General features: G+C 37.7%; 2 protein-coding genes across 3 annotated transcripts in view; one reads left to right on the top strand and one right to left on the bottom strand.

Annotated features, from left to right (window-relative positions):
• Positions 1 to 20243, bottom strand: part of LOC136267435 (uncharacterized) — a 185184-nt gene that overhangs the window by 115015 nt on the left and 49926 nt on the right. The gene's annotated exons all lie outside the window — the stretch shown is intronic.
• On the top strand, positions 1357 to 17499 carry LOC136266355 (von Willebrand factor A domain-containing protein 5A-like). The gene is made up of 3 exons (XM_066061375.1): positions 1357 to 2579; positions 6068 to 6182; positions 16083 to 17499. Exons 1-3 carry the CDS (start codon positions 1396 to 1398, stop codon positions 17319 to 17321), a joined length of 2538 nt encoding a protein of 845 aa, XP_065917447.1. The 5' UTR covers positions 1357 to 1395; the 3' UTR covers positions 17322 to 17499.

Below are 20243 nucleotides of genomic sequence, written 5' to 3'. Positions count from 1 at the left end.
TTCTATAAGAGTCATCATATTAGGGTTTAAGTTTAACGTCCCTAGGGAGTCAACTACCACTCTCTTCAGAGTAGCTAGCCAGTTAGCTGCTGTTTCTCCTTCAGAGCAATGGCCATGCAGGCAATCTAATTTTGACTGTATTTCTTTTTCCCTTGCTTATGGTCCCTTGTAAACTCAAGATATCAAACTGATTCCAAGGGGCAAATCAGCTTCAACATGGCCACTGAGTTGATTACTATACGTATATGCTCTCATTGTAAATAAGACGATGTTACTTGGATGCAACCCAGTCAACTCTTCCTTCTCCGATTCTCTTCCCATAGTAGCATATTTACAACATTGGCACATGCAAGGTGTCCTCTGTGTGGCTCATGTTTTGGGTTGCTTCCCCAGTGCTTTGTCACAATCATCACGCACAGTCACTGATTCTATATTAGTTAGATGGTGTACAGTATATAAGCTGCAAGGATGCATGTCTCCAGGAATATTTTGCATGGTGACAAGTTTCTAATTTTCTGTTGCATGCACACTTAATTCTAAGGGGGGGGGGGGGGAGCTCGAGGCTTCTCCTGAAAATTATGTATTCTGAGATTAAATCTGGTGATAATTTATAGCAGACATTTTAAAATATATCTCACATCTTAGGAACTGATTGATATCCCCAGTATAGGTTGTTCATGTTTGCTTCTGCTGGTATAGTATCTGTGAAGCATACAACAGATATGGATGCATGCCATTCTGGGAGTCTGCATGAGGGGCATGTGGTCTCAGGACTCAGGTAATACTGAGACAATTTTAGACTATTTTACTGCGGTACCTTCACAAAATGCAAACTGATTTGACTGTTCTATTAGGGTATTTGATTGCTCTATTAAAGTATTTCTGATACTTTTGCAACTCGATTTCATTGCCAGGGTGTAACCTCAGAAACTCTCCTGGATCTGCTTTTGAGATGTGTTTAACAGATCTAGAGGTTTAGTACCAAGATTATGACTCTTTCCTTTTGTTTACAAGCTCAGCCTAATTCTTACAGGTCTCTAGCATTTCCAACAAGTCAATGCTGACAGAACTGCACATGCATGTGCCCATAGATATTAGATGTGCCTAGCTGTCTCACCTGGCCAGTCATACAATGTCAATATAATAGTTAGTCCAAGTTATGTTAGCCACTAACATCAGTACACAGTATATATCAGCCTATTTTTTGATTGAAAACCATCATTATTACATGACTCATGAGTATCATTTGTAGGAACAAAAACTGCAATGTAATGATCAGCAAGTAGCTAGCCGGAAACCGCAAGTGTACACAAGAACGTAATTATATTGATTACATGTCAGTGACGTAATTGTAGACACTCCCGCGACTACCATAATTTATTCGGATTCTGAAAAATGGAAGGATTGGTATCATCCGACAACAAAACAGTTCTGCCGCTCAAGGATGTTTCGGTACACGTGAACGTGAAGGGTTATCTGGCTGGAGTTTCGTCAACTCTAAGTTACTCGAATGACACGACTAACCCTTTGGAAGTGACGTTCCGATTTCCTCTAGAAGAGTCGTTTGCAGTGGTCCGATTAGAAGCTACCATTGATGGGAGAAAAATCAAGGCCACGATACACGAGAAAGAGAAAGCCAGGGACATGTACGATGATGCCATCATCAGTGGACTGTCTGCTGCGTATGCGGAGGAGAAATCCGGAGATATTTTCAGCTTAAGTCTTGGTAATCTTCCATCAGGAAGTAAGGCAGAGATCAACATCAGAATGGTTGGAGAACTACCAATTGAAGCAGATGGTCATGTGAGGTTTACTTTACCATCAGTGTTAAAGCCACGTTATACTCCACAAGGATCAACAGATCCACTAGCTTCTACGCAGAACCCAAGTGTAAAACATGCATCTGTTGCTGGAGTATTCCAGTTTAAGATGACAATAGAAGGAGCCAGTAGAGTTGCAGAAGTGTCTTCACCAACTCATCAGCTAAAGACAGAGCACGTTGCAGATATTATGAATGTTTGTATAGCAAAGGAGGGTCCGATAAGGGGAGATGTTACAATATTAATTGGATACAAAGATCCTCATAAGCCAATGGCCATTGTAGAAGCATCAATAGAGGGGAGTAAGACAAAAGAGATGAAGAGCAATGCAGTAATGCTGAATTTCTTCCCAGAGTTCTCAAGTATAGAAGCAGCTTGTGAGTTTATCTTTGTAGTGGATCGTAGTGGTAGTATGGGTGGCTCATACATTAAGAGTGCAGCAGAGACACTTGTTCTCTTTCTAAAGAGTATTCCAGAAGGCTGCTACTTCAACATTATCAGCTTTGGGTCAAGGTATGAGTCTTTCTTCCCATCAAGTATGCCTTACAATCAGGAGACAATGGAGAGGTCCACTGCTTTTGCAAAGACTATGAAAGCTGATTTTGGTGGTACAGAGCTTCTTGAACCGTTGAAGTACATATTTAGACAACCTCCAAAGTCCTTTGGTCTTCCACGGCAAGTGTTCATTTTGACAGATGGCTCTGTTAGCAACACTGACATGGTGATCAGTGAAGTGAGGAGGAATTCGCAAAGTGCAAGGTGTGTTAGTGACTAATGTGTGGGATGTGTGTGTGGTATAGTAAGTATGTGTCCAGAAATAAACCAAGGGGAAGGTTGGCCTAGATTACAACATGGGAGTCTCCTTTGTTGTAGCTAACAGAAAATTTTGTGAGAAGCTTTGTATAGTGTGTTTCACAACTTCAATGATTAGTATGGCTGTTCTATTACAGTATTTCGTCAATAGGTGTACATTCTATAAGAATAGCTGTATGCTCTATTAGAGTAGTTGGGTACATCCCTATCTAAACAATTTGTCATTAACTATTACACAGGTGTTCAGATAATAGAAGTCTTACTGTACTGTATGTACAGCAGGCTGACTTTAATCCTAATATAAGAGACAAGGTTTGAATTCGAAGTTAAAATTTCAGAATTCCTGCATTTGAAAACAGGTCTGACTACAGGTGCACATGTATGTGCTCACTTGCCAAACACTGATGTGATAACCCTGGAAAGACACGACACACAAAGAGAGTCAGTAAGCTTCAACATCTTGTACCTCTGCTGGGAATAGTGACAGACCTGTAACTTTATCTAAAGCCATTATGAATGTAGTGTAGTGAGAATTTCTATTAAATAACAGCAGGTCTTTAGAATTAACTTTGAACTGAACAGCATTTGTCAAATATCCGAAAATAAAAACCCTTCAAAGATTGCCTACTTAGTATCATCTATTCTTGTATTTGCTAGCTGCAAAGCCAGCTTAGCAGTATTCCTTTTTATGTCAGTGTGATGAAATCAAAGACATGTGTTGCTTTCATATTTCTGTAGTGTAATAAAGCTTTTCAGTCTCACTTGTCTGATTTGCACTTTTTGTATCTTGACTTTCAATTGGATATCAATTAGATATTAATTATGAGGTTTGTATTGTGGTGTAGTTTGTCCAACAAGCATGACAATGAATAAAAACAGAGTGGAATCACATATTTAGCCAAATTACATGAAAATTTTAGTTGATGTATATAGTAGAGGTGCACTGATAATCAGAGCGGTTATCAGCTATATCGCGGCCTTATTTTTGTATATCAGTATCAGATCGGTAACATGTGTAAACAAGTAGCAGATACAGATATGCATAAACATCGGCACTCATGCTCTAGTAATATCCTAGCAGTGCCTGTTTATGTAATGTAAACTGTCCCACACTGTCATTTTACACCTGGATTTAGAGTGAAAATTGTAAGAAAAAAGTCCATGCTACCATATCGGATTGGCTTTGTTTATCAGCTTCATAATATTATTTTATATCGGTTATCAGAATATCGGCTAAAAGTCATATCAGTGTACCTCTGGTATATAGTACACACCTCTCTGTCGTGCACCTGCACCAGCTACATGACTCACTGCTGTGTGTCATGCTATGTTGCACTATTGATACTACGATGGTGTCGATACCATATTTGGTAATGATAAGAAACCTTTTTGTATTAGTAGCGTTAAGATACTCTAATAGAGTGTCAACTCTGATATAGTGGTTAGTAGAGATGCAACAATATATCGATATATCGCATATTGTATCGTTTTAAGACAATATCGCTGTATCGATACAAAGTCAAACCGTATCGATATATTGCGTATCACGATATATCAACATATCATGGCTTGTTATCATGGTTGACAGTCAAATTATTGTACATTAATATTGTGGTTAAACTGCGTAGTATGTAATGCTTCTCAAAGAAAAATTAGCTCACTTATTTCTCTTAAAAAACAAAAAAAAAAAAACATTAAAAAACAACATAGACCATTGCTTAGACTCCACTTTGTATCGTGCAATATATCGCTGTATCGTGATACACCAGAGGCAATATACTGATACGTCTACGGACTGTATCATTGCAACTCTAGTAGTTAGGGACCAGCCTGTTATGCTCATTTTTTTTACCTATTATGTTATGCTACACTGCTCAAATTTTTCCCTATTATGCTCACTTTATTTCAATATGTTGATGTATGTTATACAGTAGCTTATGAAAAGTTGTCATTACACTTAGCATTTAATCTGAAATGGCTTTTAAACATGGTAATGGTAGTTACAGTTGCTAATAGATTGCAGAATTAGCAAAATTGGTTTATGTACTCAAATTATATAAGGTAGAATGAAATGCATGCTTGTCTAGTCTGGTCCATAGACTAAGTTTGCTGGAAAATCGAATTTATTCAGCCTATTATGCTAGCATTATGCTTGGTGCTTTCTGGTACCTATTATGCTCAAAATTATGCTGGCATAATAGGTTGGTGCCTAATAGTAGTAACAGAAGTCATTGCACATGACAGGATATAAAGCTATTAAGCAGATAGTAAAGAATCTTACAAGTATATTCTGTTTCCAAAAATTTCTGATGAATGCTTGTAGCATATACAAAATTTGATAATAAGTTTTATTGTATAGTAGTAGTACAGTGGGAACTCCGTTATATAAACATCTATGTGCCACGTTAATTACAAAAGTGTTTAGATAAGTTTGTTCAGCCCATTCATAGTTGTCTTGTGCGGATCTGTGCGAATCTGTTACCACTTTAACTGCTGCTCACCTCGTTTATAGGTTAAAAACAAGGTGCCATTAGGCTTCTCTTATTGGTGAATTTAACAAATGAAATATGTAGATTGTTTTGCAAATGCTTTATTCAAATGTTATGGCAATATTTGCTGTTTGTTATGGCTATCCTCACTTCTTGATGAACTCTCGATGTACATGCAAAAGTGATAGCAATAAATTATTTTCAACCATAGTAGTGTATTAGATCTAGCAATACTCCACTGATTTAAATGAGGGATTGACAAACTGACGAAACCAGCTACAAGATTTCAAATGAGATTTCAAGATTTCCAATAAGATTTTAATTGTCATTGAACTTTGTCCAGATTTTACAACATTTCAGGTTTGTTGTGGATCCCTTGGATTTAGACCAGTCTGTCTCTCTACTCATGTAGCTAACATGGCTGGTTTCAAGGTTTGCTCCCACACATTAATTGACTATCCATATATGCATTGAGGTGAAAAGTTAGTTATCACCGTGATAGCTAGCTAATTACTTATTACTCAGTGCGGCACTCTAATTGTCCCACACACTGCATAGGATATATGTGCTCTTATTTTCTCAATCATTCTTGGTAATGCTATATTGTTTTCTTTCTATGATATTTCTCAACACAGTTCAGTACCCTTCCTAGCACTTCAGTGTACGTATAGCTATGCATATATTTATTCTTTTCACAAGTCAAGTTATGATTTGACTAATCATGCTAATTGGAAAGGTTATAAGACACACTGGTCACATATGTGATGTCATATTATGTTAAAAGCCTTCACATTACAGTCAAATGTTTCTATTGTGTTCCAGTCCCTTGTGGTCTGGGCTCAGAACTATAGTATAGTAGGTACAGGCTGAATGGTGCCATGCAATTACAGTATATTTCCAATCCTGATATATAAATAGTTTTAAATGTTTGTATGCATCTTGTAGGTGCTTCACATTTGGAATTGGATCAGGCGCATCAACTGCTTTAGTCAAAGGGATTGCTCGAGCTGGGAATGGATCAGCTGAATTTATTGCTGACAATGAACGAATGCAGTCAAAGGTATGTATGTATGTATGTATGCATGTATGTATGTATGTATGTATGTATGTATATGTATAAATCTAAAGTGCACATTCTGTACACTGTGCAAGTGGTCATGGTTGACAATGTTTTGTTGCTAATGGAGTTGAATTACTTTATTGTAGTTATCTGATTCTTTCCCACTAAAATGAATTGAATCATGCATTCTTTTGTGCTTAGGCCACTAATAAAATCTTTTGTTTCTGATATTTTTTTGTATAAATTATGTATGTTTATCATGATAACCTTGCAAGTAGATATAATGCCACGAAAGATTGAGAGTACTACGTACCTTGTAAGTCCATCACAAAGTGAGCAACACCAAATATAACTTGCTACTGACAAGTTCCACAGCAATCATAATGTAGCTTAGCTACCATTTGACATGCAGATTACTCTTCAGCCAGAATACTTTTTTTACCAAACTACTGACCCTATTCATAGCTGAGTTTGGCCCAAGAAACATAAGATTTAGTTGAAGTGGTCTTATGTTTGTATCATACAGTTTGTTAGCACTGTGTAGTAGGGATCATAAAGTTTTGTATTTTCCATATTGATGAGAAACCAGTCTTACAAGCACCTTGGCAGTATTAGTTTGGTACAATCAAACCTTCACAACAACCAGAAATGCTTCTGAAAAGTTTTTACAGCAAACTTTCAGACAAGTGTATCTCAATAATGGCAGGAGCCATTAAAGTGTTGCAATATGTAAGTTGTAGTGCTAATGCTGCGGGCTTGTTTTCTTTACTGTTAGGTGTCACTTTGGCCCAGTACATATCTTTTAGCATACTGCAGGAAGAAAAATGCATGTACGTATCATGGATAGATTTTACATTTTTTCACTAGTAGTGCAAAGGGGTCAGTGTGCTGGTAGTTGCACGTTGCATAAGAATAAATTGAATTATCCATAGTTTTGCAACAGTTGTAGTAAAGTAAGCAGATTGATTGCAGATGCACTTTACATATTGTTCTTACAGATAATTTGCCAAAGAAAACATAATGGTTGAAGTATAAAACAGTTTGAAGATACTTTAGTACATCATTTGTGGCTTGAAATAGTTTGTTCAAGTTATATTTCCTTAGTAGTGCATAGCAATTGGGATCTTAGAGGTTTGGGCTTTCTTAAAATATCACCATCCTCACTTCTCCTTTATAAGAGAAACTTTGGCGGAGGTAAACTTTGTCAAAGTTTTCCTCTATACGGTATTGGTTAGGCATAACCAAGTCCATAATTGTCTTCAGAGCAACCCTCCCAAACCTTTCCAACAAGTTTCTATGAATAATTATTTTTATTTAACTAAATTTCTGCAAACTAACTGCCTGCCTGATCAACTGCATGATGCCTCTAGCCAAGCATAGTTCAACTATGGATATGGCTATGGACTTGATTTCTTAATGTTGCTTTGGCCTGAAACATGCATTTTGGCCAACGCAGTAGCTACAATGCAAGCATTGTGGACCTACCTTTGTCCACCTTGTGTTCCATTTTTTCTCCACTACCACAGAGGTGTTGATTGGTGGTAACACTCGGCATGCTTTATTTCCATAGTGTGACTGGATTGATTGCAGAGGCATTTCTTGTACTGTTCTTTATTTGTATTGCTGTATAATGGCTTTTCCTTACATTTTTACAATAAATGAATTACAAAATAAATTACAAAATACATGAAATTACCATAATTCGTCAGAACCAGAAAAGCAACATGCCACACATGAGTTTGTTATTGTCACTACTTTTTATTGCTGAAACCTGCTTCATTTTTTAATTAATCATTTTTAATTGCACTAACTTGATTTGATATTATAGCAAATACATGTATGGCTGTAACTATTTTATTCTTGATCTCCCTGCTTATCTTGTGTGAGTTATGGAATAGGTTAAAGGGCATGGTTGCCAAGTCTTGTTTTCTACAGCAAAACTGCAGCTGATTACAACTAGATCATTAAGGAGTAGGGTCGCCATGCTGTGATCATTCATGGTGTGGCAACATGTTTAAGGGTGTGGTGACTTCGCAATCATTTTATATGTGCAGCTACTGTATAGTAAAAAAAACTTTGGTGGTAAAAAAGTTTGGTGAAAACCCACTATTGCAAAATTGATGGAAAAAAACTTTGGCGAATGGGACTTCACCTGAAATTTTTTTAGCTACCACATACTGTACTGCTCGAATGCAACATCACTACATGCGAGTTTGAGTGAGTACACACCTCGCCAATTAAAGGGGAGTGGCAATAGTTTCAATAGTGAGTCTTTATCCCTCGCATTGAGGGGATGACGACTCACGCTGCCACATCCCTTAATTAGCAAGTCTTTTAATCACTTGCACGTAGCAACGTTGTATTCAACTGGTAGCTACCATACAAGTGTAAGCATCGTTCGCTGGTCCTTGTAATGTCGAGATAAATGGTTGGATTTTCATGAACTCTTGTGGGACAATGAACCTTGCGACAATTGAAGGGAACACTTGGAAACACCCACGATACCTGTCACGATACAACTTTAAACAGGCTATAGGTCCAGGTGTCCTACAGACCTTCGGGACTTGTGCTGTAAAGCCTTAATAAAAATCCTTTCGACACGACTTATCTCAGTGCTCATGGGATTGCTAAAAATAATTGGCGGATAAAACTTTGGCTATTGTAATGCTATTCGCCTAACTCGCCAAAGTTTTTTTACTATATGGCACATGTATCCAGCTTTGCAGCAGCATAAGTGCTTCAAATAATTCTAAATAGGGAGTTGCGGAATATGAAATAACGGAATTGCGGAATGAGCAAACTCAGATTGTACCCAATAGTTACATACTCTATAATGATCATACTTTATTTACCTTGTAACAGCACTGCATGGCGCGCCATGGCGATGGATAAACAGCAGCTTGGCATGCATTAAATAGGACAAGCACGCAACTAATCATCCTAAAAAGATCTACCTTCGCTAAACTTGCTTATACTCTTGATTCGAACCTGAAGAGTCTTGAAAGCCATTTAAAGACAAACACAACCACTGAACTCCACTAACTCGATAGTGTGACTCTAATAAATTCAGTCAGATGCATGTGAAGGCCAGCTAGTTTGACCTAAGAATAGAAGTAGGTCTTAGTGTTTTGTAGCAATATCAATTAAGGAGTATAGATAAGTAAGTTTAGCGAAAGTGGATGATTGGTTGCGTTTTACAAACTCCCATCTAAATAGGCTCCTCTAAGGAAAGTGTTGATACAGACAATTAACACCTCAGTAAGCATGAAGAAGGAAACAACCATGTAAATATTAAGACAAGTACACAAAACAATTGGAATTTTCAACTAGAGTAGGGACCATAGCACATCAATAAAAAGTACTGAAACAAGCTGAGCCCATAGCCTTATCTGTTATCGAGTTACACTTGTCTGAAGGCATCAGTCAGTTACTCAGTCAGTTAGTCACTAGAAAATTCTGTTAAATTTTTTTTTTTAAATTCCGTAGCAACTTGTTGAAAGCATTTCAGGTCGATGTTAGGGCTTAGTTTTACCTGACCAATACTGCCACATCGTCGTCTTGGAAAAGTGAGGCTGTTTTTGGGTGATGTTCTTCCATGGGCCACACCCTCACCTTTGTTGTAGTCCCTACTATGCAGTAACTATCGTACTGTATGATAATAGGAAAGGCAAAGTGCAGAAGGCAGACATTTGTGACCGGATCTGCAAAAACCCAACACAATCCCGCAAGCCTAAATAAAGCATTAAATACAATGGGTGAAATATTTGTGTATTATTGAAAAACTTCCGTAAATTTTTGAATGCCTCTTTTGTAGTGAAGGAAGGGACTAACAATAATAATCTGGATATCATCTTATTCACCTACACAAGAGGGGTTGGAAAATCTTTGTTTCGTTGTAGTAGACCCAAGGATATGCAAGTTATGAGCATTTGTTTACGTCATGTAGAAGTGATCGTACACGATTGATTTTTCTTCACAAATTTTGCCTTTGTATGCGTGAAGAAAGACAATAAAAGGACAAACTTACCCAGTACGTTATTCCCCTATTCATGGTGAACACAATAGTGAAAATTTCAGCGCCGTACATCAATGCGTTTGTAAGTTACAACTATTTTTAGTAAGCGCCTGTATTTTATTTTCCCTATACTTGCTGTACAAATTGATTTTTCTGTTGTTGCTACTTTGTAGGGCTGTAACTCTGAAAGTTATTGGCATATGAAGCTGAAACTTTGCCAGAGGGTACACTTGGCTAAGTAGATTATAAATATTTAATAAACAGGAATTTTAAAAATGCACAACTGTGTCGGGTTTTTGCAGATCCAGTCACATTTGTCAGAACCAGAAATGGCGCATGTCACATGTGTGTTTGTTATATGATTAAATCGGTGGCTGTGTACTGCTTCATTTGACCTCTAGCCTTGTGACTGCCATGGGCACCTCCAGGTATTTTGCTGACTGGTTTTTAATCCTGATGTCAGAGTCTAGTTACATAGCATTATAGTTCATATGTAGAAAAGAAGGCGTACTGAAGTGTGACAAGCATACTAACATGTGATGCATGCAAATTTAGGGGGTCTGGGGGCATGTTCCCTTGGAAAGTTTTGAAAGTTTGATACTCTGAAGTTGAATTTGAGAGCAATTTCAGCAGTTATATTAACTTACTAAATGTAATGTTTGACTGTTGCATTGGGGGTGACTGCTATATTAGGGTTTCTTGACCTTGCCGACCAGTTTCTTGAAACTTCAAAACTCCCCTCAAACTAGCGACCTCAGACCAATTTTAATTATTGTATATTTTGAATTTTTACATTACAGGTGTGTAAAGAAATTATTGAGGATACCAGATCTGAAAACAGATTTTCAATATCTTATTCCATTGTCTTTTTATGGCTAGTAATGCCTGTCAGTGTAAGGCTTTTTTTGTACACAGTTTCTTCATAGGGAAAATGGCACCACTACTGGCACCAAATTTTCTACAACTCATAACTTCAGTAAACGTGAGAATTTTTCCACCAAATTTGGACCCAATAATGTAAACATGTATAGAAACAAATTGCACACTTAACTAGCCACACCCACTTTTGGTTTCATAGGAATTCGTCAAATTCATAACTAAAACACACTAAAATCACATACACTATATACAAAAACAAAGATAAAAAGCTTAATCCACAAATTCCAAGTCACCTTGTTCAATGTCCAAAAGCAAATTTAATGACAGAACCTGGTCTTCATTGTCATATTGGACATTATACCAGTCATCTGTACCAGGAACAACATCTAGAATCGTTCCAGAGTACCATTGCTCTTCTCCATCAATCATCCATCTGTGCTTAATTCTTCGGCCGATTAGTCCTTCTTGGTCTTCATTAGAAGGTGGCAAAAAAAAGTTTGTGCAGGTTGCTGCAAACTTCTTCTACAGACAGCTTTTTTTTATTCTTCGAGAGGTGGAATATACTTTTATCTGCAGGGCATTGCTCCAAAACTTTCTGTCTGAAATCCAATTGAACTTTCAATGCATGCAACTTGCTAGTTTTCGATTTTAGTTTTGCAAGACCATCCACTACATGCTGTTCATTCTGCCATAACCCAAACTTCATGACTGCCTTGGTAAGGTTTTCTTTCTCTCGCAAATGAAGCAAAGAAGCCTGTTTTGCCTGTAGAAGTTTAGCACGGTCTTCAATCAGCTTCTTTCTCCGAACTTGATACTGTTGCTTTAACCCGGATGAACTACTTCTTGCTTTGTGTAGCAACTCACAGCGCTCAGCAGGAGATTATCATTCAACCAACTAGCAGTTTTGTTGTTGCAGAACAAGATCAAAGCTTCTAGTGATAAAATGGATGCATTTGGTTTTTCCCTGAGGAAGCGATCCAGCTGTGCAAAATCCCTCTCACTGATAGTGTTGGTCTTCGGAACAGACTTTGTTTCTGCAACCAAAGATACATTTGCAGCATCATATTTCCCATCAGGTAGATGCTCACCAACAAGACGAGTCAATAAAGATGAAAATGCACCAAACAGCACAGTAAGAATCTCCTCTACAATATTATCATTTTCACTTGGTGCAAATAAGCATTCATAGATTGCATCAACAATTGGAGGGAAATCTTCAAAGACAATGGCATTACCAGAAACCACAGTAGAAGCATCAATAACCCACTTATCTAAGCAAGACAGTAAAGTCTGAAATCGTCCATTCATATCAAGGATAGTTATATCTTTGTCCTCTAGTACCCTCCAAAGGGGTCCAGTGATCACTTTATTGATTATCCCCAATGCTTTGCACCCAGCTAAATGCTCAGGAACTGCCAAGTCTGCAGAAACAGCCTTGAGTAGCTGATGTGGAGTTTGCCTCACATTCTTAAAAAAACCATTGACTAATGGAGCAATGAAGAAAAGAGCACCAGCATCATAGAAGACAATATTGAAGCGATTTCCTCGAAAAGTTGCTAATGGATGTACACCATTTTGCTTCAAATAAGCTGTGAAGTGTTGGTATACACCGCTTTTCTCGCAGCCATGTCTGCTAAGAGCCTTACAAGCCGTTCGAATTAATCAAACAATTCCAGGTTCTGTTTTGCGAGCTAAAACATGTCTTGATGGGACTTCATCAAAGTAAGCATTTTCCCATTCAAGCAAAGTGGATAATACACAGTCAGCCATGCCAACTGTTAGGTGCATTCCACAAAAAATATTGTTCAAAGATGACAAATTCAGCTGTTATTCCTCAGAGAGAGCATCCCATCCAGCTACAACTAATAGCAAGATTTCCTGCCTGTAGTCTTCTAGCAAACCATTGAACTTCTTTTCAACTATATGCCGATCAGACATTGTATTCTTAATATTTGCCAATATTTTATCACCTATTCCATCACCTGCAACAGCTTCAATATCTGCGAGGATCATTTGTAGTGATTTGAGCGTCAGATCAGCAGATCCAGTAAGCATTTCACATAAGCCCAAAGAATATAAGCTGTTTGGTAATGAAACTTGAAATCCGCCATAGTGTTGCCCAAATTTAGAAGTTCCATCATTGTGAAGCGTCAAATCCTTTGTTCTAGTTAACTGCTTTGCAAGCTGTTGGCACGCAAGTCCCTTCATTTCAGATGTCATCTCAATCAAGGTACTTGGCTTTGGTAGGCTTTCAACATTCATACCGGCAATATGTTGCAATACAGATCTAATCACTTTCTCAACATTCTGTGTGCTCACATTTAAACTCATTAGCTCCATACAGCACTGTCGGACACTGTCAAGATACAACTGTTTATGTTTTTTCGTCTTTAATGTTTGTGATTCAAATTCTGCCAAACGTTCTGCAAGTTGATCTCTTTCATTTCTAGCAATTTCTACCTCACACGTCAAATCCTCTATTCTTTTTTCCAGCAACTCCATGCGTGCATCAAAGCAATTTTCCAATTTCAATAGCTGAGAATCCTTTTCTATAATAACATTTTCCTGCTTCTTATCCAATCGACTAAGAGCAACCCGATTCTTTTCGCTTGCTCTTTGAGCTGTAGCTAAGCGACTGTGAAACCCGTGGTTTTCTTTAGACAATGCAGAAACTTCAGATTTAAATTCTTTGATTTTTTTCATCCTTACGTTTTAACTTCTTGTTGACATTTCTTACACAAAGCTTTGGCTTCGCACTTACTACAACCTTTTGCTGCACTTCTGCACTGACATTACTTGGTTGTGCATGTTCTGCTGCAGGTGTACTGTGTTGTGCAAAAAAAGGCTCCTGAAATAGTAGGACAATCTGGTCACTATGTTTGTTATGTGAGAGCTCCAAGCGTTTCTTGTTCAGTCTGAATACAAGTGATTTAATAGCCGTCAGTGTTAATGGTAATACATCATCAACCATCAATGTCAGCCACTCATAAAAGCAATTCCATGAAAAATTACAGTTAACTCGAAATGCATTTAATTCAAATATCACTCCTTTAGTAATCGAAGATATTGGTAAGACTGGTGAAATGTGGTTAACAATGCCTTGAGCAGAGATTCCAACTCGTTCACAGTTTTCACCAAGGTAAGGCAGTGACAAGGCCGTCTCCAACCAACAATTAACACTATCAGTTCTACACAATAGACACATAATCATAATAATATGACCCCACAACTACAATACTGGCATTCCGCGAAATTCCGCTAAAAATAAGCTACCGAAAACTGACCTAAAACTATCAATATTGAGGCTACTTCACGAGACAAAGTGTTACCTAGACGAACTCTACACTACACCATATTTAGCTCACCAAAATCAACGTAAAAGAGTGTGTTTCACTTCAAAATGTGTCCAGAATCGAACTCAGCACCTTCACTTTGCCCAGGGAAGTCTCAAACGACTCTGAAAACCATCAGCAAATCCACCCGCACTCAAACAAGGTCGGTGCCATAATTGCAATACAAATATCCGTACAAACTTTTTTCTACAGAAAGTATGCGGATCTAAAAATGTTCCGTGCTGTTTCTCTGGAAATGCTTAATCCCGCTACACCAAACTTCAGCGCTATAATGCATCGTTATTATAGATTGTTTGCTGAATGAGCGAGAGAATAAGGCTTCTCTGCTTTAAAGATACGAAGAAAACATTGCAGGTAGTGGAAATTTTGACCAGTCTGAGGTCGCTACTCAAACTACCCTTGACTGTAGTAAACCAAAAATTGGATTGATTATTCTTTAAGTGGGTATGCACCTGGTTTTTTTATAAAAATGTGTGTTTGTGTGCACCTACGGTACTGCCCAAGTGCAATGTCGCACTTGCTCGCATGTGCAGCTTTGCTCAAGATTTTAAAATTTGCTAATTAAGGGGCATGGCAACTGTTTTGCTCGCGATTCTCATGAGTGAAACAGCTACCACGCTATCTCGCGAGCGAAACAGTTGCCATGCCTCTTAATTAGCGATTCCTTTAAATCTCAAGCAAAGTTGCATGTGCGAGCAAGTACGACGTTGCACTTGGGCAGTACCATATATACCTATGTAGTACATATACCTATCTACCTATCTATGCTTGTCTGCATGTGAGCAAAACCATTAAGTGGTAAAAGCAGCCAGTTTTTGAGAAAAAAAGGCTAAACACTGCCTGTATTATATTTCCACAAAGGTAAGTTTTGGCTCGACAGTGGTTTCATTTTCCAGTTTTAAATACAGGTATAGCAACTCTACAAGTGGCCTTCCCATTGGGAGATTTTCAGGCATTTAACAACTGAAAAACACTGTAGCAGGGCTCATGGGCTACCAGGAAAAGCCAATTTGAAAGGGGGCATATCCCATGAACAAAAGTAAGTAGTAGCCTCAAGGCTTTGTCAAAAAAAATTGCAGAAAAAAGTATGGTAGACAAACTGTAGACCAGTTGAGAAGATACTTCTGTGTGTAATATGTTGTTTAAAGCAGTTTGTTTGAATATCACTTCCTTAGCAGTGCATAGCAACATAATTAGAGAATGACAAATTATTTACTGAAATCCAAAATTGCAATGACAAAAACCTTTTAGCTATAAAAATAAAATAAACAGTAGCATGTTATGTAGTATGCATGCATAGTCGATTAATTCCAGACAAGTTACGTAGCTAATTTCATGGCACCTGGGTTTAGAAGTAGCACATCAACTTGAATATTTGCCTTATTAATGCTGGATTTGATGTAATATGCGCTCAGACTTTTCCTTAAATGTCACGTATATGATGGTTTTCAACTTCAGCATTTTGGTGGGCATTGCTTAGTTTAGGACAGAACCTACTATGTTTGGTTGATTGGCTGAGTACCTGCTACACAACATCAACTTGCTACTTGTACTTGTTTGTTCATTACAATGTTGTTGTTTTTCCAAAATAATAACATTTTAGTTGTGTATAATTTCATTATTGTTTTTCTATTCTTATGTTGTTCACATTAGGTAATTCGCAGTCTCAAGAAGGCTCTACAACCATCAGCTAATAATGTCACTGTCACATTTGATCTTCCCATCAACACTGAGGTGACGGTGGTACCAAATACAATTCCCAGTATCTACAATGGTGAAAAGACTGTCATTTATGGTCTTCTGATGCTCAAAGAAAAGAAAGTGAAGTGCAAAGCTACACTGACTGGTGACATTGTTGGAAAGAAATTTAAATTTGACATTCCATTTGAATTACCAGCAAGGCAAGCAGCTGGAGATGTAGCAGTGATTCACCAGCTGGCAGCAAAGCAGATGATCCAGAAGTGGCAAGATGATGGAGAGCCATATGAGAACAAGCACAAAAAGGAAATCATAGCACTGAGCTGTGATGCGAGTGTGGTGTCCAAGTATACTGCTTATGTAGCTGTGGACGAGGCCCAGAACAAACCAGTATCGGGAAGCATGCAAGGCTATGAGCTCACTGCTGATTTAGAGCAGCAGCAGCAATCATTCGGCATTTGGCAGCAGCAATCATTCGGCATTCAGCAGCAGCAATCATTCGGCATTCAGCAGCATTCATTCAATGGGTTTGGTTATGGAGGCGGAATGCCTCCCATGCCTCCTGGAATGAATATGATGGGTAGTGGCATGGGTGGTCCACCCCCACCTCCACCAATGATGATGTCAATGGCTCCTCCTCCACCACCAGGAGGAATTCCTGCCCCACCTCCACCAGCAATGCATTGTCGACGCACTTCTTCAATGCATTCAGCCCGTAACACATCTGCTATGGTAGATTTGCTTTCGGACTGTTTTGATGATTTGTCAGAGGATGCATATATTGGATCATCGATACAGCCTCAAGCTACTGATGACCTTTTTGGCTCAATTGCAAGCTTGTCTTCACAGCCATTAGTACCAGTTCCATCCCCTCTAAAGCAGTCAGACCCCAGCTTCATTGTTGGTCTACAACAGGCCAATGGTTCATGGCTACTGAATGACCAGTTAGCTGGTGCTATGTCAAAGTCAGTTCAAGAGCTGAGGAAATGCTGTCCAGTTTCCTGTGATGTCGCTACAGTAGCCAACATCTGGGCCACATTGATTGTAATAGAGTTCCTGAAGAAGAAATATTCTTCAATGATGGAGGAGTTAGAGTTGGTTATCATGAAGGCTGAGCAGTGGCTTGGTAAACAAGTGTTGCCTGCTGGAGCAAAACTCACAGTACTAAAGGATAGTGCTACTAAAGTATTTTAATTGCATTGATTAGACAGAAAAAATGCTTTTACTGTATTGATAGTTTTTGAGTTTTTATATGCTGCAAGAATAATTATGTTGTAGCTATATCACATTGTTTTTCATGTTTGAATTGATTGTAGTATTATAGTTTAAAGAGTTTTATACTTATGGTGTGTGACTTGCACCTATTTGTGTCTTCAGGATTTAAATTTCCCAACACAATTCTTCCTGTTTCATGGTATTGTGATTCTCACTAATTGATTATGTAGCTACATCTGAGTCTGCTTCATGTACATGCAGTACTTGTTTAAAGTTACGTACAAGGGGTATAGAATAAATATATATATTTTATGTACTTAGATTACAACAATTAATGTTTAGTGAACATTTAATATAAAACATGGCAATGAATTACAAAGGTTACAAGGTACAATACTTTATGTAATTTGATTACAAGTTACAACAACTTTCAGTGGGTTACAGCAAGTTGCTACTAACATGGCAATGAGTTACAGGTTACAAGGGTGACATTAACTGTGATGATGATCTCTGTGTGTATCATAACATCTTCACTAGTTATATGTCACCAGATTTGTGAAAAAGGGTCACGTCTAATTTGACAACTTGTAACTTCAGATTGGAAAAGGCTGTTGACATGAAATTTGATCTACATTGAGCACCAACATAGAGTAGCTTATTCAATAAAAAAATTTTTGGTTAATAATTATGTTTCTTGAGCATTGAGTTATGGTCTTCCAAATTTAAAGAATTGGATGTGTGTGTAGCACTCCATCATAAGTTTTATTTATTTTCATGCATGACCCAGTCTGAAAAATAAGGTCTTATACCTTCTCCAGTTGTTACGACTTTACAAACCATAACTTTTGGTATGGCAACTCAACACTTAAATTTGTCTGCTTGAATCTATTATGGCACTAACAGGAGGGAAAGTTTTAGCTGATTTATATTAAGAGTATGGCAAGTTATGAGTTGCCAGGTCAAACTTGGATATCTGGAAGGCTGTAAGGCCAGACCGGGTTACAATTATTATATGCTAAAATGTATTCTTTTCATGTTGATCTTGAAACTAATTCAACATTAACAGCTCTGGTCTGGTCTGGGCCTGGCTTAATATGAGGCATTATGTGATGGAAATTCAACCACTGGATGGATGTAGCCACATGAGTCACCCCACCTAACGTCACCATGAGTACCCATATTGTGTAACATGGTTCTTTGTGGGTTTAAGGGTTAATCAAATGGTATGGTAGTACTGTTTAAGTAGGGATTGCCCTGAAAATTTCACTCACCACCCAAAATTCTGCCTTTAAAAATCATCCTAGAAACATTTTACATGACAAAAATCACCTTTACAGAATAGTACTAGTCCATACAATATTATATAATAATAACAAAACACTTACAGGTGGCCAGGTATAGAATTTAAAAATGCCAAAACTTGAATTTTAGTTTCACTGCCTAACTGCCTGACCACAGTCGCAAGGCTAGAAACCGAGCGCACGGCCACCATTTTATGCCACAATAACAAACTCACCAGTGGATGTGCCTTTTGGGGTTCTGACGAGTGTAGGCCCCTGTGCCTTATCTTTTCTTTATCTTCAATTAAGCTGCTTGTCGTCTTCTTCATCCAACAAATCCATATCAAGGTGTTGATTTTCCATATCAACACTTTATTTCAGAGCTGTATTCAGAAGCACTTCAGTCCCAGCGCTACTATAGAAGAGATATGCTAGCTAGATATCTGCAACTTTACAATTGGGATCCTGATCACAATAGGTTTACGACCTCAACCATCAGATAAAGATTTACATAGGTGGACTATTAGCATTAGAGTATGGAGAACACATGCACCTCTTAACAATCTAGTTATTTACTTATCAGTAAACAAGATGACCTCACCCCAGCAGCCCTTATTGGTCTAGCTATACCTTAATTTGCTTTATTTTCGTGCAAAGAATTTTCGTGATTAAAAAATTTCGTTGTAAAAATATTTACGTGAATGACTGTTCTATTAGAGTAGTTCGATCTTCTATAAAAAATTTTTGGACAAGTTTGGCTCATTTGTGCATTTGTAGTACTGCTTGACGCGCTAAAAATATTTCAAAATCTTCTTGTTCAAATGTCTGACCATATGGTCTGACATAATATTTACAGCGAATTAAAATTTTCACAATACATTTCCTATGGGGAAGCCATATAAATACAGTATCCATTACAGCCCTTTCCCGAACATGTAATGGAGCCAAACCATAATGTGTCTGTTGTTGATACCTTTGTGTTGCCACTAATCATCTGGTTGGCTGAATTGTTAACTCTGTTGAGAAAAAATCCACTTTTAATTTTTAGCTGTTTTTCAGGATTCAGTGCATATACTATAGCTTGGTTTACTCAAGACATACTCTAATACAACAGTCACTCTAATACAACAGTGATGTAAGATATTCTAATAGAACAGTCACAAGTTACATTGTAGCTAGCTGTGCTACAACAAAAAACTAAACAAACTAGTAAAAATAGTTAATTTAAAGGGATCTGTGAAATAAGGAATAGTGAAACAAGAGATGAATGATGCATGCTATTACAGCATAGCCTAGCTATTTCAATGTCAAAGTAGGCCGGGGCTTTCCCATTGCGCTATCACTGCTTGAAGGTTCTTAGTTTACTAATTTGTTAAGATGCCTTACTGTAGTTATACTGATAGTAAAGTGTCAGTAAACTTAAGTATATGGAACATAATTATTTTACTAAGTTTTAAACTCTCAGTAAAACATCAGTGAATGCGGGTTTACTGAAAAACTACTAAAATAACAAACAATTAACTGTTCCATATACTGGGGATATACCACTGTAGTAAACTAAGATACTTCAAGCAGTGTATACTATAATAACATGCATCATTTTGTTTAACTACTTCTTATT

The sequence above is a fragment of the Dysidea avara genome, chromosome 9 (genome assembly GCF_963678975.1).
Source record: "Dysidea avara chromosome 9, odDysAvar1.4, whole genome shotgun sequence".
Taxonomy (NCBI): Eukaryota; Metazoa; Porifera; class Demospongiae; order Dictyoceratida; family Dysideidae; genus Dysidea; species Dysidea avara.
The sequence above is the reverse complement of the archived record's forward strand: the minus strand, read 5'-3'. Positions and strand labels throughout refer to the sequence as shown.

Bases quoted from the DNA above. Each gene is read 5' to 3' on its own strand.
- LOC136266355 (XM_066061375.1), top strand. From the start codon at position 1,396: ATGGAAGGATTGGTATCATCCGACAACAAAACAGTTCTGCCGCTCAAG. The intron at 2,580-6,067 runs GTGTGTTAGTGA...TGCATCTTGTAG, and splicing joins AGGAATTCGCAAAGTGCAAG to GTGCTTCACATTTGGAATTG. The intron at 6,183-16,082 runs GTATGTATGTAT...TGTTCACATTAG, and splicing joins ATGAACGAATGCAGTCAAAG to GTAATTCGCAGTCTCAAGAA.